Below are 24,915 nucleotides of genomic sequence, written 5' to 3' on the forward strand. Positions count from 1 at the left end.
TTAACCTTATATGCGTTTATTGCATTCTGTTATATATTTTATCATTATACTTACTTGTGTTTTTGACTTGTTCAAGACAATTATAAAATTGTAGTAAGTTTTTGAATTGTCACATTTTTTTTTGACGACTAATTTATTACCACTTATTATACTTTTTTCCAAAATTTTTCCGTTTACAATTGAAAAACGTAATAAAACATGCTCTGTCTGTCTGCTTGTCTAATTGGACCGCGCGAATTGAGAAGCAGAACAGGGCAGGGCAGTACTGCGCCGGACAGTTGCCTACAGGTGTTTAGGGAAAATAGAATATCGTGAAAAAAAAATTGGTTGAACTAGTGCGAAGCCACCCAGTGTTATATAATACAGTGACTATATGAAAATTAAATTGAAACAAGATATTTGGACAACGAATGCATCCGAACTTAATTTAAAGAACGTTAAGTACCTCCAAATTTCATTTAAATATAGTATAATTTAAAGAGGAGAAAATACGTCCACCTTTGTCGAAATGAAGCAGTGAACTGGTAACGAAAACTGTGTCTCGGAGGCACACAGTTTTCTCGAGATGCCTTCCCTTGCGCTGTGCTGCCCTGCACGTGTTCACTGCCTATCAACTTGCGCTCGGCCATTAGAAGGGATTGTGCTAGCGTCAAACCTGGTAGCCCAGTATATGTTTGTGAAGACCATTTCAATGTAAGTTTTATCTATTGGTATTAAAAATTTGTCAACTTATTGTTATTTTTTACTGTGACTTGAAACCAATTTTTTAAATTATATGATGTGGAAACTAACACAATGCAAAAAAACTGCTATTCCAACCGAATTCGATTGCCAGAAAAACCGGAAAAGGTCATTTTGTCCGTTGGCTTTAAAACGACAAAAAACCTTCAAAGCTATCATCGATGACTACATTAAATATATAATACTATAAGAAAGTATAATTAGTAGTAGTACGTAGCAACCATGAATGCATCTACCTTAGGTAGATTGTCCGATCTAGCTTCGATAAATCCTATTTCGGTCATCATTTCAATTAGAATAGTCTTTGAAACCCTGACAATAACACAAATCACACTAAACAACCGATTACCTCCACTCACAACAACTAATAGAAACATGTTTTCTGTCACGTGTTATTCAAATTATCATCAATTTATATTTGCGATTTATAATATTTCAAGATATAATATAACACAATTTAACCTAAATTCATAAATGAAAAGTGATATATAAATTTTTAAATATGTTAAATACCCAAATTACCCCACTGCAAGGACTCTATTACCCAAATTGTTAGTGTCAAATTATATTTTGATAAAGACCGAAGTAGGTCGAAACGTCAATTTTTACATCTTATTTTAAAAAGATTTTCAAATAAAAGAGACTAAAAATGAAGACAAATTATCAGTGTGTTCATTATATGAACGATTGAAGAAGAAAATCATAAAGTAATAAAGCGGATTAGCTTCCCACCCCAGCGACTACTGGTTGTTTTCAAAAATATGCTTCGAAAAACAAATTATCCAACAATTAAGGAAATTGTAGCTGAAACCGAAGTCTATTTTCAGGTCAGGACAGTAAGGACGGAAGCTGTATTGATGGATAAAACGAAATTTGGTTGAAAACTTATTTTTTGTTTTCTAGACCGTCATTTTCATCGAGACTATCTTCAAAAAACCAACATAAAGTTCAATATTTTTTAAATAACATGAAAAAAGTAAAAGTCCTAACCACGAGGAATGATCCCTTTTCTCCGCCCCTAACGCATTTATAAACCAAAACAACCCTAGTACCCGTAGTCAAAAAAATAAGTTGAATGAATCAAATTTTCGTAATAATAGTTTGTGAAAGGTAATGTCAAGTATTTGAAGCAGTTCAATAATTATTTACGTAATGAATATTCATTAAATATTGCAAATTCGTATCTTCTTTGTTCATCTATCAAATAATTCCATTACATTATTTTTATTAGTTGTTATTTTCATAGATTAGTGAAAGTGGTTTTCATTTATTTCAAGTATAATGATTCCATTTTATTTTAGTTCTAAATGATGTGAACATTCTCATTCATTTATAATTTTATATCTATTACATAAATGTATGAGGCTAACAGTTGTCGGAGGAGTATTTCCTGTATTTTTTTATTTTCTCACAAAGAAATTTTTCAAGAAATTAAATAAAACGGATCTGAGATTTAATTTCAGGGATGTAAACGGACTGAGCTATGAGCACATTCCTAAAAAGAGTCATCGACTTCTATTATTAGATTATTAACACGTTTGTATGACCCTCGTAGGGCATGATAAAATACTAAAATTAAATTAAAAACAAAATAAAACAGAGCCGACGCCTGTCCCAGGGAATTCTAAATTACCTCTTATATAAATATATATATATATATATATATATATATATATATATATATATATATATATATATATATAGTAGCCCGTTCTATAATAAACCAACAAAACTGCGTCCCTCTACCTTCCAAACTGTTTTATGACACTTAAGCGCTAGAAGTATCCACCTACGAAGTCAACGGGTATCAGGAGCAGCTTAAAACTCGGAACAGCAACCAGTCGACCACCAACCACAGCCGATGGACTTCTCTGCAGAGAACAAGGCACAGCACAACCACATCAATAGCAGCAGCAGCAAGAACTTCGGCTCTAAGAAGAACAACCAAAATTTTTGACAACCAAAATTTCGTGATTGTTTCATTGAAAGGGGATCATGTGGAGAATATACCTTGTGCACCCCTTCGGAGTATTTAAAAATAGATAAAACAATCACTCTTTCAGTCACGACATTTTCTTTTCTCAATAAAACAGTATTTCTTGGATCCCTGTTCCAGGGAATTCCAAGTCAACCTCCTTTAGAAATTCCAAGTTACCTTTCTTGTATAAAATTGTTAATTTCCTAACAGCATGCAATTTACTTGATATTCTCTGATATACCTGGTAGCACGTTTCAGGAAAAACCAACATACTATGTCCCTCTACCTTCCACACTGTACCTAAGAAGCCCACGGGCATCAGGACCATCAGAATAACGGGTTCGATGCATTCAACGTTATCAACACACACTAATTCCGACGTACTTACATATACACACGCACACTTTCGTGACTTTGTCACTGGAAGGGGAGTTGTGTGGCGACCATGCCATGTGCACCCCTCCCGTCGTATTTCAAAATAATGAATACAGGTACACTTCCATTCCACGACATTTTTCATTCCTCGACCTTTTCCCCGGACAACTACCTCAATAAAACAATATTTCTTCGACCCCTGACTGACTGACTCCTGTTCCAGGGAATTTCAAGCTGCCCTTTTTTGCGAATTTCAAGTTACCTTTTATTTATAAGCTTCTCAATGTCCTAACAGCATGAAAGTAACTCAATACTATTTCTTACTTATACTCTAAAAGAAACTACACCAGACGATAATAGTGGTTCTATCTACCCACGAAGTCAACGGGGAGCTGCTCAAAATTCCGTCGATAACCAACCACAATTTCCTAATAGCCTACAAATAAATTAATCTTCTCCGATATACCTGATAGTATGTTTCAGGAAAAACCAACATTCCAACGTTCCTCTACCTTCCATGTGAAACGTTTTCGATCCAAGTGGATCTAGAATGCCTAAGTCGACTCTAGCGGAGCTATACAGCTCCTAGAGATTAGACACGCATAGGGCGTAACAGCTAAGTTTAGTTTTACGTTTTGTATATATGTTTTTGTACAAGTATATATATATATATATATATATATATATATATATATATATATATATATATATATATATATATATACAAGCTTTAAGAAATTAATTGAACTTTGATTATTGTGTTTCCTCTCCGCCATCCTCGACCTAAAGACTTGCGCCCATAAATACTGTTTTTTTAACAAGCACAATTAATATCAAGAATTAGAAAAAAAAATGAATAATTATTGTAAAAAGTCTATAAAACAATATAATATGACAAAATGCGATCATTATGTGTAGTATCTTCAAACTTACCTGTTCTTGAAGCATCTCTTTTTATTCGTTCATAATCATGCCAGTCAATCTTTTCGTTGTCTACCAAAACTATCTGGAAACAAAAATTTGGTCATACAGATTGAGAGGAATCTAACAGAAATATTAACAAAGAGGAATGTATTTAAAAAACTATGTAATAATTTCAATTCTTAAACAAATGTTACTACTGAGGGAATGAAATATGTTTTTTTGTTAAAAAAAATAAGAACCTAGTTGTTAATGTAATGAAATAAGTCTCGAAACTAAAAACTGAAGATTTTTTAAACTGCATAAGGCCCTTAACTATCCCTATGAATGTTGACACTTTGGTGTGTTTTATAGAGTCATTTAAAAAAAAAACTTTAGATCAGAATAGTTATTTTGGAACCATGTCATAACGCCGAACTTTGACAAGATTATTTTCGAAATATACCAAGACTCAGAAATAAAGTGTATTTGGACGAAACTTGGTTTTGTACACACGACATAGTTAAATATGGTTGGGTTGATGATTCTGAAAAAATGTTTATTTAATTACAATAAGAATTTACAATTCTATTGGTTATTACTCTCGACTCAATCTATTCCTCTTTCTAACTAGTGCAAATTGTCAACAATTTTTTTACACTATCTTGCAATAGTATTTTTGTTATGGGAAATCCTAATCTCAGCATTTCTTTTGTCCATGTTACCAACATTTCCTCTGTTTCTTCCGACATGTAACATCTTATGCCCATTTTTCTCTTTATGGCATATTTTCCTCTGGTTTTATTCAGCAAAGTAACCCTAGGAAATTTTAATTTACGCCCAATAACAGCAATTGGGACGCCTCTTTTGCATTCTGCTATAGCTGCTACAATATCATATTTGGTGTTTTCTTTTAAATTTTATTTCCTTTTACTTATAAGTAGCTTTTTCATATCTGGACCAATGGAAAACATCAAATATACCTAATGGAAGACATTTCGGACATAGTGTCTGTCATGCTTAAAAATAATTGGTGGTTGAAGCGAGTGAGCAAGAACCAAAACCATATTTATCTTTTCCAGTACTTTGAAATTCAATTAGCACCAATAAAAGACACATATATCTTCGATTGGGAGTATCAGAATTTTGAGTACCCAATAGAAGACACCTGTACAAAACATTGAAACATCACTCTATCCTATACAGACGCATCTTCATCCAAATCTTTAAAATCTTTTTAAACCATCTGAATTAATGTTTTTAATAAATACTTAATATAGAAGCTATAAACTCGCGTGTTATTATTTTCAATTAGAAAACACAAACACTCACTTGTATGTTAGAATACTTGAGAAATTTGATCTACTCTTTGATCCAATAAAATGAATATGAATGCCTAAGGATACTACAATGTGGTTTAAAGTAAGTTACTTCACAAATATGCCAAGATACGCTTATTTTGCAAGCCAAGATGCTCTTATATTGCAAGCCAAAATATGCGTATTTTAGCCAACCTAAGTACAAAGTGAGCTATCAATTTAGACATGTGATTTATAAAGTGAATAAATGAGACAACTCATAAACAACTGTTTAAATTTGTTTTGTCCATGACAATTTTTGGTAACATTACTCTGGACTTTCCCCTAGACCCCAAAAGTTGAAAATATGAGTCACTATATATACATTTGTAGTATCTCATTATATATTGGTGCAATTTCAAAGAAAACAAGTATCGGGGATCAAAGCTCATGAAAAATAATATTTTCATTAATCATTTCCAATTCTTGCCTACTTAAAGTATTCTTTAAACAACGTCTTATTATTGCTGCTGAAGGAAATTATATTAAATTTCTAATTATAGAGAATGTATTAATAACCGACGTCAATTGCATTGATATTAAAGGAGAATAATATATAAATATATTTTACTTACTGCCTCAGGAGCCACTGGTTCAATACCATTATTAATACCAAAATAAACACGACTGTCTATACGATAAGTTCTAGTTTTAAATATCCTATAAATTAATACAGTAAACACTACAGTCACGGATGATAATAAAATATATTTTAATAAAGTTTTTAAATTTCTTCTCATATTGACGATCACAGACAATTCCACATAGGGATATTTTGATTACACAACTGAAGCCGCGTTGGATTTTATCACCTCATTGCTGATAAGATTATTTATTTATTTGTGCTTATACTTTTGTATTTTTTAACCTAACATTTTTATTTGGAAAATAACTTGGTCCCTTGGTTGACAATATCACCAACTGACCTCGTGATAACTAACAAACGAAATAATTTACATTCACCATTCCACCTTTATGAAGAGGTAAAAATTTTGCATAGAGTAGTAATAAACAAAGTTTCGCAATAACAAAGTTTAAAGTTGGTCGGTTTATGTTGTATGTTTTACACCCGTCAAGGTCGTCAACCAATTAAAAGACATACGTTTTAACGAAAGCTCGGAACTAATCAACTAACAAAGCTCATAATTTCATTGGTTTAGTTCTATGAACCAACATGTATTTTATGTTGCCTAACATCCAAAACAAAAGACTATAATGAAAATATTAATTTCCAATAATGATGCTTATCTAGAAAATGAACTTTTTCATAAATTTCTATAGTTTTTAACACGCTATATTAGCTTCACTTGTATGTGGGTTTGTTTATAAATCTCTTTGGACTAAAAGCAAGTAGATTATTTGATAAAAGTTTCGATGTCCGTGTTAAAAACTAAGCACTTGGACAACCTTACCAACTACACCGTTATGACTCGAGATCAGTTTCGACGAGATGTAGGTATATAAGCAGTGAAGTTATTATTACCAGGAGGGTGGTATTAATTATAATTATAGTTTTAAAAAAAGCACGAAAACTCGTTTTCATAGCATTTGATACTAACGCTTTTAAAACATATCAAACAAAAGTTGAAAATATTTTTTTTAAATAAGCTTCAAACAATAATGAATGAAAAATACTAATATTATTGTGAAAAGTGTGTTGCGCTTTGTCTCATTAATTTTATTCCTTATTTTAAAAATTAATTTCAACTTTTTAGTTTGATCTGCTTTAACAGCATGTTTTTCAGTTTTTTAAAACTATACTTATTAAAAGGAAAACCGAAAAAAGTTACAGAATAATTGCGGATTTTATTTTTCTTCCGCTGCCCCAATAAAACGTTTCTACAGTCAAAAGACGTGAATTATTCTAACCATTGCAATTTCTCATACTAAAAATAGCCAATATTGACAACGTTGTAAAAAATTTTAATATCAATCAAGTGATTATAATGTTCGGGTAAATTCCATCTTTGCTGAATATTTTAAGTAGTAGTATCTGCACTGGAAGCTCTGTCGATAACCAAGTTATCATCTTCAGAGACTAAATGTAAACTGTTTCCTTCAGTCTCTGAAGACGATAACTTGGTTATCGAAACGCACCTCAGACAGTGTAATTGTGAGTGTCGGTGTAGGGGTGTAGTGTAAATAGTATGTTCAGTATAAATATCACCATCCAACTTAGTCTGAAGCATTATGCACTCATGATTGGGTACTCAAGTTGTGCAATTGAAAAGCAACAACTGTATAACGCACTCGCCGATTTTAGGTTGTATATTTATGTCAAATTTTTCCTCTTTACCCTCTAGATAGCAGCGCCGTGCCATGGCCATTTCGTACACTTGAAACACGGACAAGATAACCACGTCGCTTTTTAGAAATGGGTTTTAGTTTCCAGATCTGTATATAAGAACGTATCCAGCAGCAATTGTTGGGTACGTGTTCGTAATAGGTTATGGTCATGCGTAGTGCATCAAAGTTCGAAATATGATCAGAACATAATGTTGGAACAAACTTAACAACAGAGATTGTTAGTTTCAACAATTGCTGTGGACATTGTCAACAACTTACTCAAAAAACTTCGGGAAATGGCAGGAAAGAGCAGTTCAGGTATCAACATCTAGAAACATGAACAAATTACTTTATTTACGATCTTTAAGTGCGGTGTTTATCAAATTTTTAATAAGCGGTACTCTTTCTTTGGATTCCTTGATACAATGCTGTAATTCTTTATGAGCCAGTGGACTGCCTCCGGGTTTGTGTATGCAACATAATTCATTATCATTAAATACTATCGTTAAAATCCCAGTACATAGGTTTTCTTCTTCTACAGTTGGATCCTTCAGGATGAATTTACTAAAAACGGAAAATTATGCATCCGGTGGTTAAATATTTATAATAAAAGTTACAAAATCATATACAAGGGAGGTTTGGCGGGAAGTTATTTTTTAACGGGACTATAGCTCTACAGTTTTTAGACCATTATACAGCTGTATAATAGAAGTGTTTAATAATAACACTGGTCGACAAAAATACAAAAATATGAAAAAAATATTTAATATTTATTAAAAAAAAATTTCACGGTTTTTAAATCCTATATATATTGACAATATTTATAGTTTACATCTAATAAACATCCCTCACATCTATTTAAAAAAAATCACTTTAAATATCAATTAGTTCTACTTTTTCCTTTTATGAGGGGTTGCACTTTCTCTTTATAAAAACCAACAGTAATCACTCATCATGGCCGAATCCCATCGACCTTAATACCGAATTTCCATTGTTCTAATATCTTGGTGGAACCTTTCACCCTGCTCATCACTGACAGCTCCCAAATTTTCGGGACAAAATGTCAGATGGAAATGAATTTTCAATGACATTCGAGCACCAAGAGATTCGTAGGCGTCTAGAAGTTCATCAACTAACTGTTGATAGTTTGTATTCATATTGTTGTCCAAAAATCCCCTCACTATACTAACAAATGCCTTCCGTGCCCTAAGTTCCTGTCTAGTGAGCTTTTTTGCAAAATTGACATCATCCAGCAATTTTCTTATTTGAGGCCCAATAAAAATAAAGGTTGTTTAAAACATGATTTTGTAGGGCTTTTCAAGAGATACAAGACAATTTGAATTAAATTCCTTAATATCCCTTAATTTTTAAATAGGGTGAATTTAAAGGACTAGTATAAAGTGGAGTTCGCTCGTAAATAGATGTTATATCTCGCCAAATATTCACTATTTACAAAATCTACGCACACATACACACACATCTTCTTAATTAGTTCTGGATCCACTGTATTTATCAATGCCGCTACTATTATCAGTTTGATAAAGGAATTATTCCATAAAGATTTAAAATAGTATAAATGGTTTTCGGAACAGGAAATATGAATATAATCAATTTTGAATACTAAACTTACTCATCAAGTATTGCAAAAGTAGTAGACACAGGTATATGGTGCACATTGATTGCTCTTCTTTCTTCTAAATTGACTTGAATATTATCAACAGCTGGATCATAGTCAATAAATGGTAAAGTTGCTAAAACAATTAAATAACATGATTCGGAAATAGTTGAATGACGATAGATAATACGAAAAGTCGTGAGACTTAAACATAGATGGCGATGCCAGTGTCAAATCTATATGACGTTTATGAAGTATCAACTTTCAAAAAACAAAATTTCATGACATTTCGATTAGTTAGAAAAAAGTGACATCCATTTAAATGAAGCTACTTTTGTTAGTTTCAAAACAATTTCGTGTGTAATTGGACATTGGACATTGTAGGCTTGCTTTTGCAGTAAGTATCACCACTGTACCCTCAAATGCATCAAATGATCCTTTCTATAGTCAGTAAAGGAAAAATGCCATTCTGCCTCTACACCAAAGTCATCGACCCACTAGCGATAATTTTGAAAATGCTTCAAGTCCCTAAACTGATTTGAAATCACACCCTCTAACAAAGCTAATATAACACAGACAGAAGAGATAACTGAGAATGAGCCTGTTGGGTACATATTATTGAACTTATAAAAATTATTATTCAACTATGAACCCATCAGTCTCCCACTTTGAAATTTATAGAATAACTTATCAAATATTCAATCTTTTTATTTGAAAATTTTCAAAAAGGCACTTTTTGAGTAAATCAGAAACATAAGTTTGTATGTATATCAAAAGACAGAGCATTTGAAATTGAATAAAATGACACCACTCCCATCACACTAGCTTAAAAAGGAGAAAACCTATAGTTATTTCAAAATATGCCTGTTACGTTTTTTTGTGGATTTTGGAAAACTTGGCATTTTTCTTAATTTCTATAAGGAGAACCTCCATACCCAAATTTCATTAAAATCTAAAGGGATAGGGGTTTATACCCCTTGTTGCAGCGTTGGATTTAGAAGTAGTAGGACATGGGGCTAAAATCAACCTAGGGCCTACTTAAGGAGATCAAAATCAGCTCTAACTTTTTTAAATGTAATACATTAGTTCAAATTAAATATAAATTATAAGTAAAAATAAATTCAAATCTTATTTCATACTATATATAATTTTTATTTAATAAACATCTTTCTCTGCTTCACAATTCACTATAGGTATCATTACTAGCAATTGGTAGGCTATATATTAAGAAAAGTTTCGATCATATCTGATTCAATGATCCAATTGTGCATTTTCAATGGTATTTGTATTATTAGTATTTGTATTATTAATCAATTCAGGTTGGAGTTTGATAATAGGAATGAATTGCTGTAATTCACAAAATCATCCAAATTGTAGTTTATTCGAATATATTTCTACTAGAGATTTTACTCGCACTTCTGATTCATCATTTACATTTTGAATGCATGTAATTTAGATTTTATTATTATTTAGAGTATCAAATTATTATATAGAGAAAAAATTAAGTGTGTGGATTAAATTAGACTAATTCATTCATTTCATTTAAATTTAAATATTGCTTCTAAAACAAATGATTGAATTAGTAATTTTGCAGGGCCTCTGCTAGACCCTCTCTAAATCCGATGCTACCATGTTGATTTGATACAGAATAACCTCTCTGTAATTTTAAAAGTTAATCTCTTTATGCTCTTATTCTAGTTCTGGCCCTTATTACTAAAAATGAAACATTACTTCTTATTCTAATAACATTATTCTCTGTTCTGCCTCAAAATGTTACTATGATGTCACTATGAATTTAGCTGTTTACTTGTAGTTTATTTTTAAAGTTGATACACTAGAGAGAAAATTAGAAGCATTTATAACTTAGAACTTACCTGTTTTTAATGCTCCCACCAAACTAAGTATGCATGCATCAACTACAGATCCATCAAAATCTAAACATTCAAAATCAACAAAAAGACACCATGCCAATTTGTCTGGGTAAACACACAACTCTTTAAGATCAATACATTTGGAATTTAGAATAATGTCTGATATTAATTGTGAAAGAACTTGTGCTTGATCACTAGGAGGTCCAGATTTAAATTGGGGTGAGCATAGTGGAGATAATTCTAAATTTGGAATTAAAAACCCTTGATCCTGTGATTCTGGTTTAGGTTTGCATAATTCCTGTAAGGAAAGTATAATTTCGAAAATGTATTAATGGAAGTGTGGGAAACTGTTTATTTTGACTTCAATATGAATATTCACTTACTGCTTTTATTCCACATAAAACAGTTGTATTTCCAATTTTCGCAATTGCTGATCCGTCTGCAGTATCAATTGTACCTACATTAAGAAGAATCGGTCTAAATTTATTAAATTCTCTACCATCGGGTCGAATCCCGTGCGACAAATAATCTCTATAAAATTTTATTGGATGTAAGGATCTAAAAAAAATTCAAATTACGTGAATAAATACTATATATAAATAAAGTACCGACTTATACTGCTCTGCCATTGTCTTGTACAATATTAACGGACAAAACAAATAAATAACTGTTGTTTACTTCCTTATAACCTATAAATTCAGACATGTGCAAGTAGATGTGCAGCACTGTCAAATTCAAAGAATTTATGCACATTAAAAATAAATTTATTTTTGTTTATGAATGTTGAAATAAAAAAAAATCTTCCATTTTGTTATTATTAAAATTAAAACAAGACCGAGTATTTGTATTATGGAGTGTAGACTCCATAATTTGTATTTTAATTAAAAATTACTAAAGATCGATAGCTTTGGCAACAATGATGTGCTCCAGAAATAAGCGCCAAACAGCCGCATGTTTTTTTCAAACTCCGATATGCTCGGAGTGCAAACTTAGGAACATTTTTCTAAAAATGAAAAACTTTTCAACAAATAGTACGTAATAAAAAATTAATTTCAAGACAGTTAATGACTCTCATTTTATGAAAGAAATTTCTCTCAACTCTACTTTAGGTAATTTTTAATTAACATTCACTTTTTCTCGTTACGTGGTAATGAGTCAATTCAACACATTTTGTTTCAAATATATACATACTTCATTAACTTCAAAATATATTTCAACTGAACCTGTCATATATAGTTTGAAAAATAAGGCTTACGTTCAAAAATAGCAGTTTTCATTGCTTCTGATTAATAGTAATTTTAGTGTGCTTTAACTCAATTTCGGTAAGTAATTTTAACTTTGCAAATCATCTTCTGTGGTTCTACAAGATCGCGCCTCTCTAGAGTATAAATACAATTTCAACATTACCATTTTTGATGTGCACAAAATTAGATGTCTTATTAAAATTTGTTTATTTAAAAGAAGACAATAAAATATATCGCTGAATAATTGTTAACGGACTTAAATCTAATAACATTTTTAAAATTTCAAGGCCGTTAATGCTTATGTTACCACGTGATCAGTAATGTGCTATGGGATTGGGTAGGTATGGAAACAAACTTCAACCGTCTCAGCTGTTTATCAAGTCCGTTGTTCGTTTGTAGTTCTATTCCCGCATAAACGTTTTTGCTGAATGATATGACCGTTGGGTATTTGCCGGGGAATATTCCTTAAATTCTTCCAACAAGCTATTGTGAAATTCTATAGTTTCATTTCAATTTTCCTTTAAGATGGAAACTCTGGATCATGTGGATAAAGAAAATTTTGTTCCTGATATAAAGCAAAACGCCATGGCCGTTCCTTCAAAAAGACCTTTGGGATTGGGTCAACGGAATGTGAATACCAAACTTCAGCCGGTTCAAATGAAAGAAAAACAAGTAAGTTTAGAAACTATTTAACGTGCTTCTAACATTATGGTTTTAAAAAAATTATATCATGTAGCCGTTTTTCAATACTTCCATATATCTTTCTTTCACACGTTTTGTATTGAGTGTATAATTTTTAGATTGACATTATACTTCCGGAAGTAAACAATATAAATATAACAATTACTCCCAAGTCTTAAAATGAGGGTGCTCCTGTTTCAAAAATCGTTACACTTAGCCAGGTGCAAACTATGAGATATTTAATTATTTTCAAATGCTATAACATCAAACAAATTTTTTCAAAACGCTTAAGTATGTACAGTTTATTATTGATGGTAATTAGCCACACATATTTTTTTGAATTAAAATGATAATTAACAATCTAATTTGATGAAGAGATAAAGAAATATATTATTACAATATACCCTTGACATGTGAATCCATGTATGTGGAATTCACTTTGCAGATTTGTCTTCTGGCTGATGAATATAAGGCTGGAGATGTTTTAGATGGATTTTAATGTTTGTTCTCTATAGTGGTGTGTGGTGCAGTATTCTGGTCTTTTATTGGTTGATACAGTCCAATCCTATATTTCCATACTACATTAATTATTCTTTTATATATAAATTAGTTTGTTTTCTGATTGAAATTTTTGTTCTTTTATATATTTATCAGCTCTTTTTCAACTTTCTCAAGTTTAGCTGCAATTTGCTTTCATATGATAGCTTCAAGTAATTGTTTCATTCCAATAAAAGCCAAAGTACTTCTGATGTAATTGATATAATAGTATCCAGGTGTAGTTGATGACACACCTAATTCTTTGAATTTTAATATTGGCTGACTTTAAAATATCTGTTATTGCGAAAGGTGTTTTGGATTGAGGACTCCAAACAATACTGTAACAGTTTTTCAATTTGCCATCGTTTTGATCATTTATTTGAATACTATCTTTATGAAAGCCATGTGCAATATGTATTGTTAATAGATTTGAAAAACCCAGGTGAAGATGCTATTCTACAACCTATTCAAATTTTACTCATATACAGTATTTTTTGGTGTTAGAGTATCCAATATTGGTTTAGCCAATTGAATGAAATTAATGAATCTGTGATTTTCTACAATTATTGTTTCTATTCTATTGAGTCTAAGACATATCCATTGGTATGTAGAAGCTTAGCTTGATTTCAAGATTTACCTTGCCATGCTATTGTAATTTGGAATGTAGAGAAAATATTTGAGTATTAATGATGCTTAGATGGGGCGAGAAACTAAATTTGCAATTGATGATTTAGTTAGGTTATGTCAACCAATAATCTATTATGTTTGACCAACTATTATGTGCGAACCTCATTTATGTCTCTGGAAGACCGTCTTATAATAAATATCTGGATCTAATCTAAAATCAAACTATAAGTTTTTCCTTCAACATTTTTAGAACTCCTCCATTCTTAAGATCCCAAATGGTCAGTAACTGACCTTAACATATTGAGATAAATGCAACTAAAAGAAATTCTCACCGTCAGTTTCAAAAAATTCATTTAGTGGTTTATGCAACTCACGTTCATTATAATTATATCCTAGAATCTATGAAGCTAGTTTCACATGATGACTAAAATTAGACAAAAAGAATAGTAATTGAATATGACTTTTAATGTAGTCAAGCATGTTTCTTTTTAGCTATTATGTACACTGAGGAACAGCAAATTTTGTTATCTTACAACTGTAGCTTGTTTCGATGTTACTTTTGGCTCATGATTCCAAAAATAACTGTAATTTATGTCTGTATTTTTGTAATTTTCTGTAATTTTTTTTTTATTCAGGGTACTTCCAAAATGTGCACAAAGTGTTTATCACTAAAATGAGAAGTAACTAAAAGTTTAATTATATTAATACAATTAGAAAAGATTATTGACAAAGTGGTAAACATACATATTAAGTGAAATTTTTGTTTGTGGTTACTTCAAGAGCCAATGAACATTTTCTGTATAATTCTGCTTGTTTAGTTCCAAGCTTTTCTGTTTGTGTCTCAATGCCAACCAAGGATTATTTTGAAGTTCTCTTCATTATTTTTTACAAAGCTGGCGAATCTATGGACCATCAAACATGCCAGCTTTTACTTTTTCAAATTATAGATTAGGAAACGCCAAATTTAAATACCTACTTAAATTTCCTTGACTTGACAAAGCTTTAACAAATTTCTTTCTGAGTTTGATATTCAGAGGTGGAAATATTATGTTGTTTCTGTTGCAAGTCACAAAGAATGTTGGGATCACTAGGTTTCAGGTCAAATACCATTTCATTTTCACTTGAAGTTTCTCAATCCTCACCCATATGCAGGATATGAGGTATACTTGGTATATCCGCATTGCTAGACAAAAAGGAAATTGATAATCAATTGATGCATGTTATATTGCAACAAATTAATGACTTCTTTTATGTCTTTGATCTTTACTAGACTCATATTTCTGTTTAGTAGCTCTATTCTTAGTTTAAGGAACAAAAAAGGATAAATTTAAAATAACAAAGACTTTACTGTCTTTAGTGATGTCTTATTGTTTAAATAACTAAGTTTTATGATAATTTATAATAATGTTATAATAGAATTTTTGTATTATATAGATTTATTATGTATTTAATACAATTTTGCTATACATCATTGTCCAACGGTCTTGCAGCAAAAAGTCTATATTATTAAATGTCCCCTTAAGGGGGCCCCGGGTTTTATAAATCTTAATCCAGCCCTGGATGAAGTTTATACAAGACTACTTTATTCACAAAAATGACAAATCGCAATTAGACAAACTTATTGTCATAGGACGGTACAGTTTACAAACTAAACTATTTCGGTGAACTACACATTGATGGCACTACTATGATTACCCTTTTAATTATTGGTGCAGCAGTAATAACAATTATTATTAGCAATAACTGTTCTTCGATTATAATAATTTCAAAAACTATGTAGTTGTTTAAGCCTGTATAATATTTAGTTTTCTTCTCATTGTTTCTTAAAACCAAGCTAAAAAGGGTGGGTTTTAATTATATAATAAGCTGACTTAGTAAAAGGATCAGATATGTCTTTTAATGATAAATCTGTCTGCCCTTCTTGAGTACATCTGTAACATAGAAGTTCTCCTGGACCAGACAGAAACGAAGAAGGATTCATCAAGTATATTTCACAGAAACCTTTCACAAAGACAGGATTGATTATTGTATGAAGTATCTTATTTTACTAACTACAACTGTCATATAGATACTTACATTTTCTACATTACAGTTTATCATGTTTTGTACCTTTTAACCTTTTTTTTTCCTCTTATTTTCTTTGTTTTGCATGGATGAAGGTTTAATCTGTTTGATAGTCCATGTTTAAAGTGAGGGTACAATCAGAGTTTAATTTATCCTCCAATTAATACTTTTTAGTTCTGCATATTAAAAAAAGGATTTTTTGTAGGTTTTGGGAGTATCCACTTCCAACAATATAATCAAAGGTGTATTAGAGAGTAACAAAAACAAAGAAAACCTTTTTAAAGAGAAAAAAGTATCTGAAAATGATCAATGCCTTAAAGAGAATCGAAAAAATATTGTCAATCCAATTGTGCCTTGTAACCAGTTTAAAGCTTTCAAAGTTTATGAGGATGAATCTTATGGAGAGCGCATGGCCAGAATAGAGGAAAAATTAAGAAGCAAAGCAAAGAATAATGATTTAGTTCAAGTATATAAAGGCACAGAAGAAGACAGATTCTATACAAAAAGTGAAGTTGCTGAATTAGAAAGGAAAAAAATATTGGAAGATGAAGCTAAAGGCATTTTTCGTCCTCCAGTTAAGGTAGAATCACCTCCACGCATTATCGTCATTGATCATTTAGTAGACCATAGGCTAATAAAAGAAGAGACATATATAACTGGAGGGAAACGTCTCAAAGATATATTCTTTGAAATGGAGGAGTATAGATCTGATATTTATCTTTATCTTAGAGAACACGAGGTAAAATTACTCGATTTTATTTTTTTTTAAATAGAAATTTTCTCAATTTTCAATATTATTTTTCAGTTACGCCATAGACCCAAACCAGGTTATATGAAAAAGCAACCTGATGTTACTTCCAATATGAGAACAATCCTAGTTGATTGGCTAGTGGAAGTAGCAGAGGAATACAAATTACATACGGAAACTCTTTACCTTGCAGTTAATTACATTGACAGATTTCTCAGCTATATGTCTGTAGTCAGAGCAAAATTGCAATTAGTCGGAACTGCCGCAATGTTTCTTGCCTCGTAAGTATTTGAAGACACAAATTTTTGCTTCCTCATTTTTTTATAAAGCTTCATATGACATAGTGAAAATTTGGTGTCGTGAATTTGAGTAGGGTAGACCAGGAGTAAACAATATCTTCCTAATTGAGAGCATTATTTATGACGAATGGTATATTTTTTTGCTTCAATTAAACTTTGATAATGGGCATAATAAAATTGGGGTACATATAACATCACTCAATATGTCGTGTGACTAATACACAGATGGCGCTGCCATTATCAAATCCATATGACGTATATGAAGTACCAACTGTCAAAAGATTATGGTTGAAATTTCATGACATTTTTATTAGTTAGAAAAAAGTGACATCCATTTAAGAGCAGCTACTTTTGTTATTTTCAAAACAAGTTCGTTTGTTAATTTATCATTGATTCCTCTCAAACCTTTTTAGCAACTTCCAGAGGTAGATTCAATAATTTGTTTGAGACTGAATTTATATTTCTATCTCAGTACCCAGTACTATATGAATTACCTGGTTCCAATATGTAATTTGTTTTTGTAATTATTTGGTATATTGCTCAAAATCAGTGAAAGTATTTATGACTTTTAGGAAATACGAAGAAATATATCCACCAGATATCAGCGAATTTGTATATATTACTGATGACACGTATAATAAGAGGCAGGTTATTAGAATGGAACATTTGATTTTAAAAGTTTTGGGATTTGATCTTTCAGTTCCCACTCCATTGACTTTTATTACAGCAATGTGTGTCAGCAATAAACTTAATGAAAAAACAATGTATCTTGCCATGGTAAGTATTTAGAGAAATTACAAAATATGAAATTTTGTATTGGGATTATGTATGAATGTATGTAGATATTTGGGTACCATATGTACAGCGACCCAAAGGATCTATTATGTCCCCCTTTCTTGCTGCAATACTGACTTCCCTATCCTATCCTAAAATATGTCTGCTTCATAGACCTGAGATCACCGTTATTCTATAACACGACGAAAAACATCCTAGTAACTAACTAACGGTAGCTAAGCACTTACTCAGATCATTACTATCTTGTGTCAATAGTTGTAAGAACACAAGTATGTTTATAAGCATATAGCAAATAGCATAACCTCTCATGTTCGTTATAACATCTAGCTATCAGCATGAAGTCTAATTTTGTTTTCGCTACCCTTATATTTTGGGGCTTGATTATTTTGAGAACAGTCGATTTCATTCCTTTATAGCAAGGCTTCCCAACGTGTGGTCTGCCGTCACCTTTGAAGAAAGGCTGCGGTTTCCAAGGGTTGTCCCGCAGGTAGATTAGTGCTAGAGAATGTGGCCTCTCTGTTCAACTTCCATATTAAAGACATTGATTTTTTCAAAAGGATCAGCACTGAACTAGTTGCTTCTTAATACTGCGTGAAAACTCATGCAAAAACAATTCACTACAAGCTTCTTGTTCGGTAAGTTATCGGAGTGGTGGATTTACACTAGGGGCATTCGGGGCAAGTGCCCAGGGCGACAAAGTTTGGAAAGTGAAAAAAACTTTTTTAGTCTTATCAACATTGCTCAATATAATTCATTAATTCTATAGATTCAAAATTTTCTGTTTAATTGATAATTCAAGAAATTCAATTCATCCATTATTTGTGAATTATAATTTTGGAACTTTTAGTGAAAACTAAAGTAAAATTCCAGCATTGGGGTGGATTTTTTTTCAGTGCCAAGCTTAAATCCGGCGTTGGGTGGCAAAGCCCATACCATTGTTGAAAAATAAAAAAGTATTGAACTTCCATTTGCCACAACATACATTCGCGAATACGAATTTTCGCTCTATGCCGGCATCAAAACTAAGTATCGAAGCTCTCTAGATGCTGAACCTGACGTCCGTCTCCAGTAGTCAAGTATTGATGTTACAAAGTTCTCATCAGAAATAACCTCAATTTTCACTATAAGATTTCATTATTACTCCTACAAACTCATCTCATCAATGAATGGACCACAACTTTTATAGGGATTTGTTTGTATTTTCTATAAATTAATAATTGGATTATTTTTTTATTGCTATTTTTGACCTGAACATTAAAATGTTATCTAACGAATGTTGATTATCTTTGTAATATATCCCCCTCTACTCAATTAGAAAAATGGCCTGTCTAGTGTGTAGACTATGTGAGTAAATCTACCAACAAGTATCAGAATATAGTGAGAAAAATGAAACGTAGTTTAAAGTTGTCTGTATTCTTATATCAAAGACTCTTGGTTTGTCGTGGAGTTTTAAAAAAAAATGACACTTTTCAATTTCAGTGTCTGTGTTGATGAAGTGGTAGTAAACAGTATAATATTACCGAGGACTCTGGTATTCTAATTTAAACTTTTAAAGATGTTGTATTACTTTTAAAACATACTGTAATGTAATTTTTTTTAGTATTTAAGTGAACTATCTCTTCTAAATGGTGATGTATATCTAGAATTTCTTCCGTCGATAATAGCCGCATCGGCAATAGCTTTGGCGAGGCACACATTAGAAGAAGAACCATGGACAGACAGTCTCGTCGAAACGACGGGTTACGAACTTTCTCAACTTGAAGCAGGTATCGAATTTTTAAATCAAATGTTCACATCGGCCCCTACCTTACCTCAACACGCTATACAAGACAAATACAAATCTAAGAAATGCATGCACGTGGCTACGTTGAAACCACAAGAATCTCCAATAGTGTTCAAAAAATAATTTAAATTTAATTTAGAAACTTTTTGTGGTAAGTCCGTTTAATGAAGTATTTTACTTTCTTTATCGTTTTTGTGCCAAAATATTTAAAAAAAAGTATTGTAATCCGGCATTTTTAGTTTTATTTTTTAAATTGTTAGTGTTCGATTATTGTTATATGTGGTAGTACAGGATGTCCCAAATTTTGCAATAAATCCTTTATGAAGTTGGCAGTAAACAAATTGTAACTTGTTATCAAAAGATTTGATAAAAATTGAAACGATAATAAAAAGGCTAGAAAAAGTTGTTTATTTGGGACATCCCATATGCAGACTTTTTACCGTCGCTGTTGTTCAAAAGGCTTCATTAACAATATTTATTTTAAACATCTGACAATATAGAAATAAAAATTTTATTTTGCATTTTCATTGTTTTCTTAAATTGTTATAAAGGCGTGGGTACAAAAAATCCTTACAAACTATTTTAATTTAATTATTTGCTCTTTATCCTACGAAACTACACTGTAATTACCCACATTTTATGTAACTGAGAGTTGAAAGTTTTTGTGTCTTTTGAAATTCACTTCATCGCCTTTCTGACTTCCAAATATTCATTTTATTTTCATTTATTGCTTCTCAGAATATATGGGTACCGATTTTCTTGATTTTTGAACTACATTCTGTTCCTTTAGAATTTTGCTTATATATTTCTTATGAATTTCGAATTTTATATTGAATTTTCGTTAACTGGCTCCCAGTTTTCCGCGAGTCGCTTTTACCAAAACTTTTTCATTCCTTTTTTGGCATTTTTTTGCTTTTCTGCCTGTTCCTGACTTTCCTTCACTTGAGGTACCTATCTGGCTATTCCCATTCTTACGAATTGATGAACCGTAAATGATTTCTTTAGATCTTAATTTTGTTAATAAAACTTGGCAATTATTTAACGTCGTTCGTTTTCTTTTAGATTCTCCATTTTTGGAACTAGATTTCTAACAGAGACGTAATGTTAATACTTGGAACATTTGTAAACTTCTAAATTACGAGAAACAATAAATTTTCAGTTCACCCCACTTTACTCACTAAGGTCTCTGAAAATGTACGGATGTTTTGTCCACACACCTTCATTTTAATTTATAACTGCTCCTAGTAGATCCAAGATTCATATTTTTTTACATTTCTGATTATGGTTCATATATATTGTAACAGATTTAAATTAAAAGAATATTTTGGTTACTGTTCAAATAATTTGAAAAAGTATTAAGGGGGTATTATGGTCTAGAAGCCTAAATTTCAGGCAGTTTTTAAACTAACTTAAAAAAATGAAAAACATATTTACTCCATTTTTTTTATATGATATTTATTAAATCAGAATTTCAATAATTTACATGCCGGTAAGAAAACGGTACACCTTGGTTGACATGATTCCAGCCCTTGTAGTGATTCGGAACAAAAAAATTTGAAAAATTCTTAATCTGTAAAGATGTCACTATCGTATTGAACTTAGCCAAAAAACTCACAAACTGGCGTCGACATGAAATATCAATTTCTATTTTTTACCTTTTTTCGACCTTTTCGAATTCTTTAAAAATAGGTACCCCAAATTTTTTTAAAAGCGAAGGCAGACGCGATAGAGAGATATATAAAAAAGATTTCTACAAAATTCAAAGAAATCGGTGGGGTAGAAATTGAAATATCATGTCAACCAATTCAAAAACAGTATTCGATAAAAACGCATTTAAAGTTTGAAAAACAATTCCAGTAGAGTAACTCGTTCCATTTGACTGGCTTAAACGCTACATAAGAAAATCTACTGTATCTCTAAGCTTTGAAAATATGCAAAAAAATTCCTACCTCCAACCCTTTCCAACTATCAGAAACAATACTAATTTTGAAAATAAGAGGCGTTTGTGAATGATATACCTTTTGAAAGATCTATTCATTATGTTCGTTGAAACCATTTTTTTGTTTATTAGAATGATAACATTTTAATCTCAAATCTTTAACATTATTCAACATATCAGATGTGATTGAACTAAAGGGGACAAGTGTTTTTATTCTTCTAAGTCATCTAAATCAAGGATTTAGTTTGGTACATATACTTATTTCCTTCCCTATCCATCGATTTGGAAATATGATGTGATATTTCCGAAGGTCGCTCCTGGTAACATAGGGCATATTACCTTGATCAGGATATACATGTGCAAAAGATGGAACTACATAATTTTAAAGAAGTACTGAAATAATTATTTCCCTGAAAGGAAAAGGAACCAATGATAAAGTTTACAACAACCCTGTCCATTATAAAACGTTCGTGGACTTTGTGTGTGCTCTCTTATTTCATCATCATCATCAAGCCTTTCAATCATTGGGATTATGGTTATCGCTTTTAGCGCTTTAAAATCCTTTTTTGAGGTGGATTACTCCTCGTTTTCTATTTACGTTTTCTTTATAGTTTATCGTTTGTCTTTGCTGCTTTTGTTATTATTTTCCATTTCTTTCGGTTCCGGAATTTTGCCTGCCAGTTCTCTCATGTCCTTTATTTCGTTTCTTTTTCTCGGCCCGCCTCTTCTCCTTGGCCAATGGGGTTCATTGCGTTATTCTTTCGATCATTTAAGTTGGTTTTCTTCTTATTATATGTCCACCCCAGTTGAGTCTTTGGCCTTTTATGTATCTCATTATATTTTCCTCCCCCAGCTCTTTATCTATTTATTCGTTTATCTTTGCATGGACCTGTTATAGTTCTTATTATCTTTCTCTCATTTCTTTCGAGTTCTTCCCTTTTGTTGATTACTGTTGTTTCCATCTCAAACGTGGTTTTGTTTGGTTATGTTTTTGTTTTTTAATAGGTTTGTGTTTCTTCCATAGGCTTAATAACCTTTTTGTATCCTTTCCTTTATCATGTCTGGTTGTTTGTCACAACGTTATTCCTAGATGGTTAAAGGTCGATACTGTTTCATAATTGTGTTGTTAATTTTCAGTCTGCTTGCTTTCTCCCTATTTTCATATACTTTGTCCGAGGACTTTGTGTGTGTTCTCTAATTTAGTAAGGATTTTCAGTTGACCAGTTGCAGTAATTTAGCCTAAAGTAGCCTTAACTTACCTCTTGTGTTGATTATTTCTACACCTCTCTATTTTGTTGGAATTTTTGTTATGTTTAGGTTTTCATTAAAAAAATCATTGTTTTTACTGGCATTTCACATTTATTGTAAATAATTTTATTTATATTTTGAATCTAACTATAAACGTTCGAAATTTCATAAAAGAACTTTTGGTTGACAAAATCTATTCATTGCGCAGAACGTGGTACAACACTGGGTATCGTGTCGGGACTGATGGTGGCTCCTCTCTCCCTTTATATAGTTTCAATAATATTAGAGATGTTACAACCGTACCCCGCCCATTTGAAATAAATACCTCATTTCAATTAATTTTTGACTTATATCCCTTTTCGTGTTCGTGAACTAATTGTTTACTTGAAAACGTTCATTTTAAGGTTAAAGAAATGTTTGAATAAAATAAAAAATTCATTACAAACACAATGAGGCAAATATATTATAAAAACAAGTGAAAAAATTCACTTATTACAACATACTAATCATGAATAAAGAAATTAACTGCCAGCTGACTAATTAATACACTATGCGTTGAAAAGATAAATGATTAATTATCTTGGACTGATAGTAGCAGTTAACTAATCTTCTCGAATTTTTTATTGCCCTTTCAATATGTTCCAAGAAAAGATTTGTTACATCCAATGTGTCATATTCTTGAAAATATTTACACTGCAGACCAAAAGTTTGAGATCACTTTAATTAGACTGTTATATAATCCAATAAAAATTTTTTGACAATCAATATACTTGAAAAATCTTTTACATTCTATGATTTTTTTCAGAAGTCTTGCTCCAACTTTCGCATGAAGCATATCACATTTCTTTTCGCGACCACGATTAAAGATGTTCCTATCAAGCTCTTCCCACAAAAGTTCTATGGGATTGATATGTGGGCTCAGACGAGGCTAAACCCCTTCTCTTTTCCTTTCTAATATTCTCTGCATTATTTGGAACTATGCTTGGGATCATTGTCCAGTTGGAAAATGAATCCATCTCCAATTAATCACAATCTCGAAGGAATGGAATTTTGTTTTAAATTTTTTTTGTACTGTTCTTTTTTCATAATTCCATCAATTTTCATTTAATCGCCAGTTCTATGGCTAGGAAAGTAACCCTAAACAACCATGCTTGATTGTTGAGACTACACAGTCTCGTATCATCGAACATAAATTCTTCGTTTTGAAACGAATACCTCAAACTTGGTTTCATCGGTCCAAAGAACTTTTTTTAAATCTTCTCTTCAGTCCAATCTCGATGGGCAAGGGCCCACTGCATCCGTTTTTTCTTATTTTGTGGCCTTAGCAAAGGCTTTCGAACAGCTACATGAACATACAACTTCTCTTAGTCGCCGTTTTACTGTAGTCAATGGTAAATACTTAACTCAAGTTTTCTTTTCTTTAACGCGGATTTCTGGTGCTGTTAAGGGTTTATTTCGCTTGCTGGTAACAATGAAATTATATTCACTAGACTGGTAGCTTTTGACGACAATTTTGAAAACTGACTGTCTCCATGAATCGAGTTATTGTGCAATGAACACAAGTCTTCTAAAACTTCGATTGTAAAGCAATCTAACATTCGGATTATATAAAATAACAATGACACAACACACTGCACTGCTAACTTCGCGTGCTTTCACCATTTTAAGACGTTTTCACTGCAAAAACTACAAGTTAAGACTAATTGAAATTGTGAACAACTCGATGTAACCTCAGGTAATAATAAGTCGGAAGTATGTTTTTTTATAAGCTAAATAATCCTTATAATTGATCAATGGGAATCAAAAGCAAAACAATTAATTATTAG

The 24,915-nt window shown here is 31.5% G+C and overlaps 3 protein-coding genes across 5 annotated transcripts in view; 1 reads left to right on the top strand and 2 right to left on the bottom strand.

The window, feature by feature from the left end:
* The window catches only part of LOC130453458 (N-acetylgalactosaminyltransferase 6-like), a 30,993-nt gene extending 24,574 nt beyond the window's left edge, over nucleotides 1-6,419 (bottom strand). For 2 of the 3 annotated variants that reach the window (XR_008911052.1, XM_056793221.1), the window contains exons 1-2: nucleotides 5,928-6,409; nucleotides 4,028-4,100 (exon numbers count right to left, since the gene is read on the bottom strand). Coding sequence is in view for 2 of the 3 variants with exons in the window: in XM_056793221.1 (XP_056649199.1) it covers nucleotides 4,028-4,100; nucleotides 5,928-6,092 (238 nt within the window). In the remaining variant the exon portion in view is untranslated. Of the gene's footprint in view, nucleotides 1-4,027; nucleotides 4,101-5,927 lie in introns of all 3 variants that reach the window. The other variant, XM_056793222.1, reaches the window with a different exon arrangement.
* A 1,539-nt stretch (nucleotides 6,420-7,958) lies between these two features.
* On the bottom strand, nucleotides 7,959-12,042 carry LOC130452891 (exosome complex component RRP43-like). Its single transcript, XM_056792392.1, has 5 exons — nucleotides 11,737-12,042; nucleotides 11,508-11,682; nucleotides 11,128-11,422; nucleotides 9,269-9,389; nucleotides 7,959-8,202 (listed from the first exon to the last, which is right to left on the bottom strand). Exons 1-5 carry the CDS (start codon nucleotides 11,751-11,753, stop codon nucleotides 7,989-7,991), a joined length of 822 nt encoding a protein of 273 aa, XP_056648370.1. The 5' UTR covers nucleotides 11,754-12,042; the 3' UTR covers nucleotides 7,959-7,988.
* Nucleotides 12,043-12,703: 661 nt separating this feature from the next.
* On the top strand, nucleotides 12,704-20,423 carry LOC130453080 (cyclin-A2). The gene is made up of 5 exons (XM_056792671.1): nucleotides 12,704-13,040; nucleotides 16,483-17,016; nucleotides 17,083-17,306; nucleotides 17,897-18,101; nucleotides 19,720-20,423. Exons 1-5 carry the CDS (start codon nucleotides 12,894-12,896, stop codon nucleotides 20,023-20,025), a joined length of 1,416 nt encoding a protein of 471 aa, XP_056648649.1. The 5' UTR covers nucleotides 12,704-12,893; the 3' UTR covers nucleotides 20,026-20,423.
* The last annotated feature ends 4,492 nt before the right edge of the window (nucleotides 20,424-24,915 follow it).

Source organism: Diorhabda sublineata, chromosome 2 (genome assembly GCF_026230105.1).
Source record: "Diorhabda sublineata isolate icDioSubl1.1 chromosome 2, icDioSubl1.1, whole genome shotgun sequence".
Taxonomy (NCBI): domain Eukaryota; kingdom Metazoa; phylum Arthropoda; class Insecta; order Coleoptera; family Chrysomelidae; genus Diorhabda; species Diorhabda sublineata.

Coding starts and splice junctions, on each gene's coding strand:
- LOC130453080 (XM_056792671.1), top strand. CDS start 12,894: ATGGAAACTCTGGATCATGTGGATAAAGAAAATTTTGTTCCTGATATA. Junction 17,017..17,082: donor TTTATCTTAGAGAACACGAG/GTAAAATTACTC, acceptor ATTATTTTTCAG/TTACGCCATAGACCCAAACC. Junction 17,307..17,896: donor GCCGCAATGTTTCTTGCCTC/GTAAGTATTTGA, acceptor TATGACTTTTAG/GAAATACGAAGAAATATATC.
- LOC130452891 (XM_056792392.1), bottom strand. Junction 9,390..11,127: donor GGTGGGAGCATTAAAAACAG/GTAAGTTCTAAG, acceptor TAATTGTTTTAG/CAACTTTACCATTTATTGAC. Junction 8,203..9,268: donor ACTTTTGCAATACTTGATGA/GTAAGTTTAGTA, acceptor TTCCGTTTTTAG/TAAATTCATCCTGAAGGATC.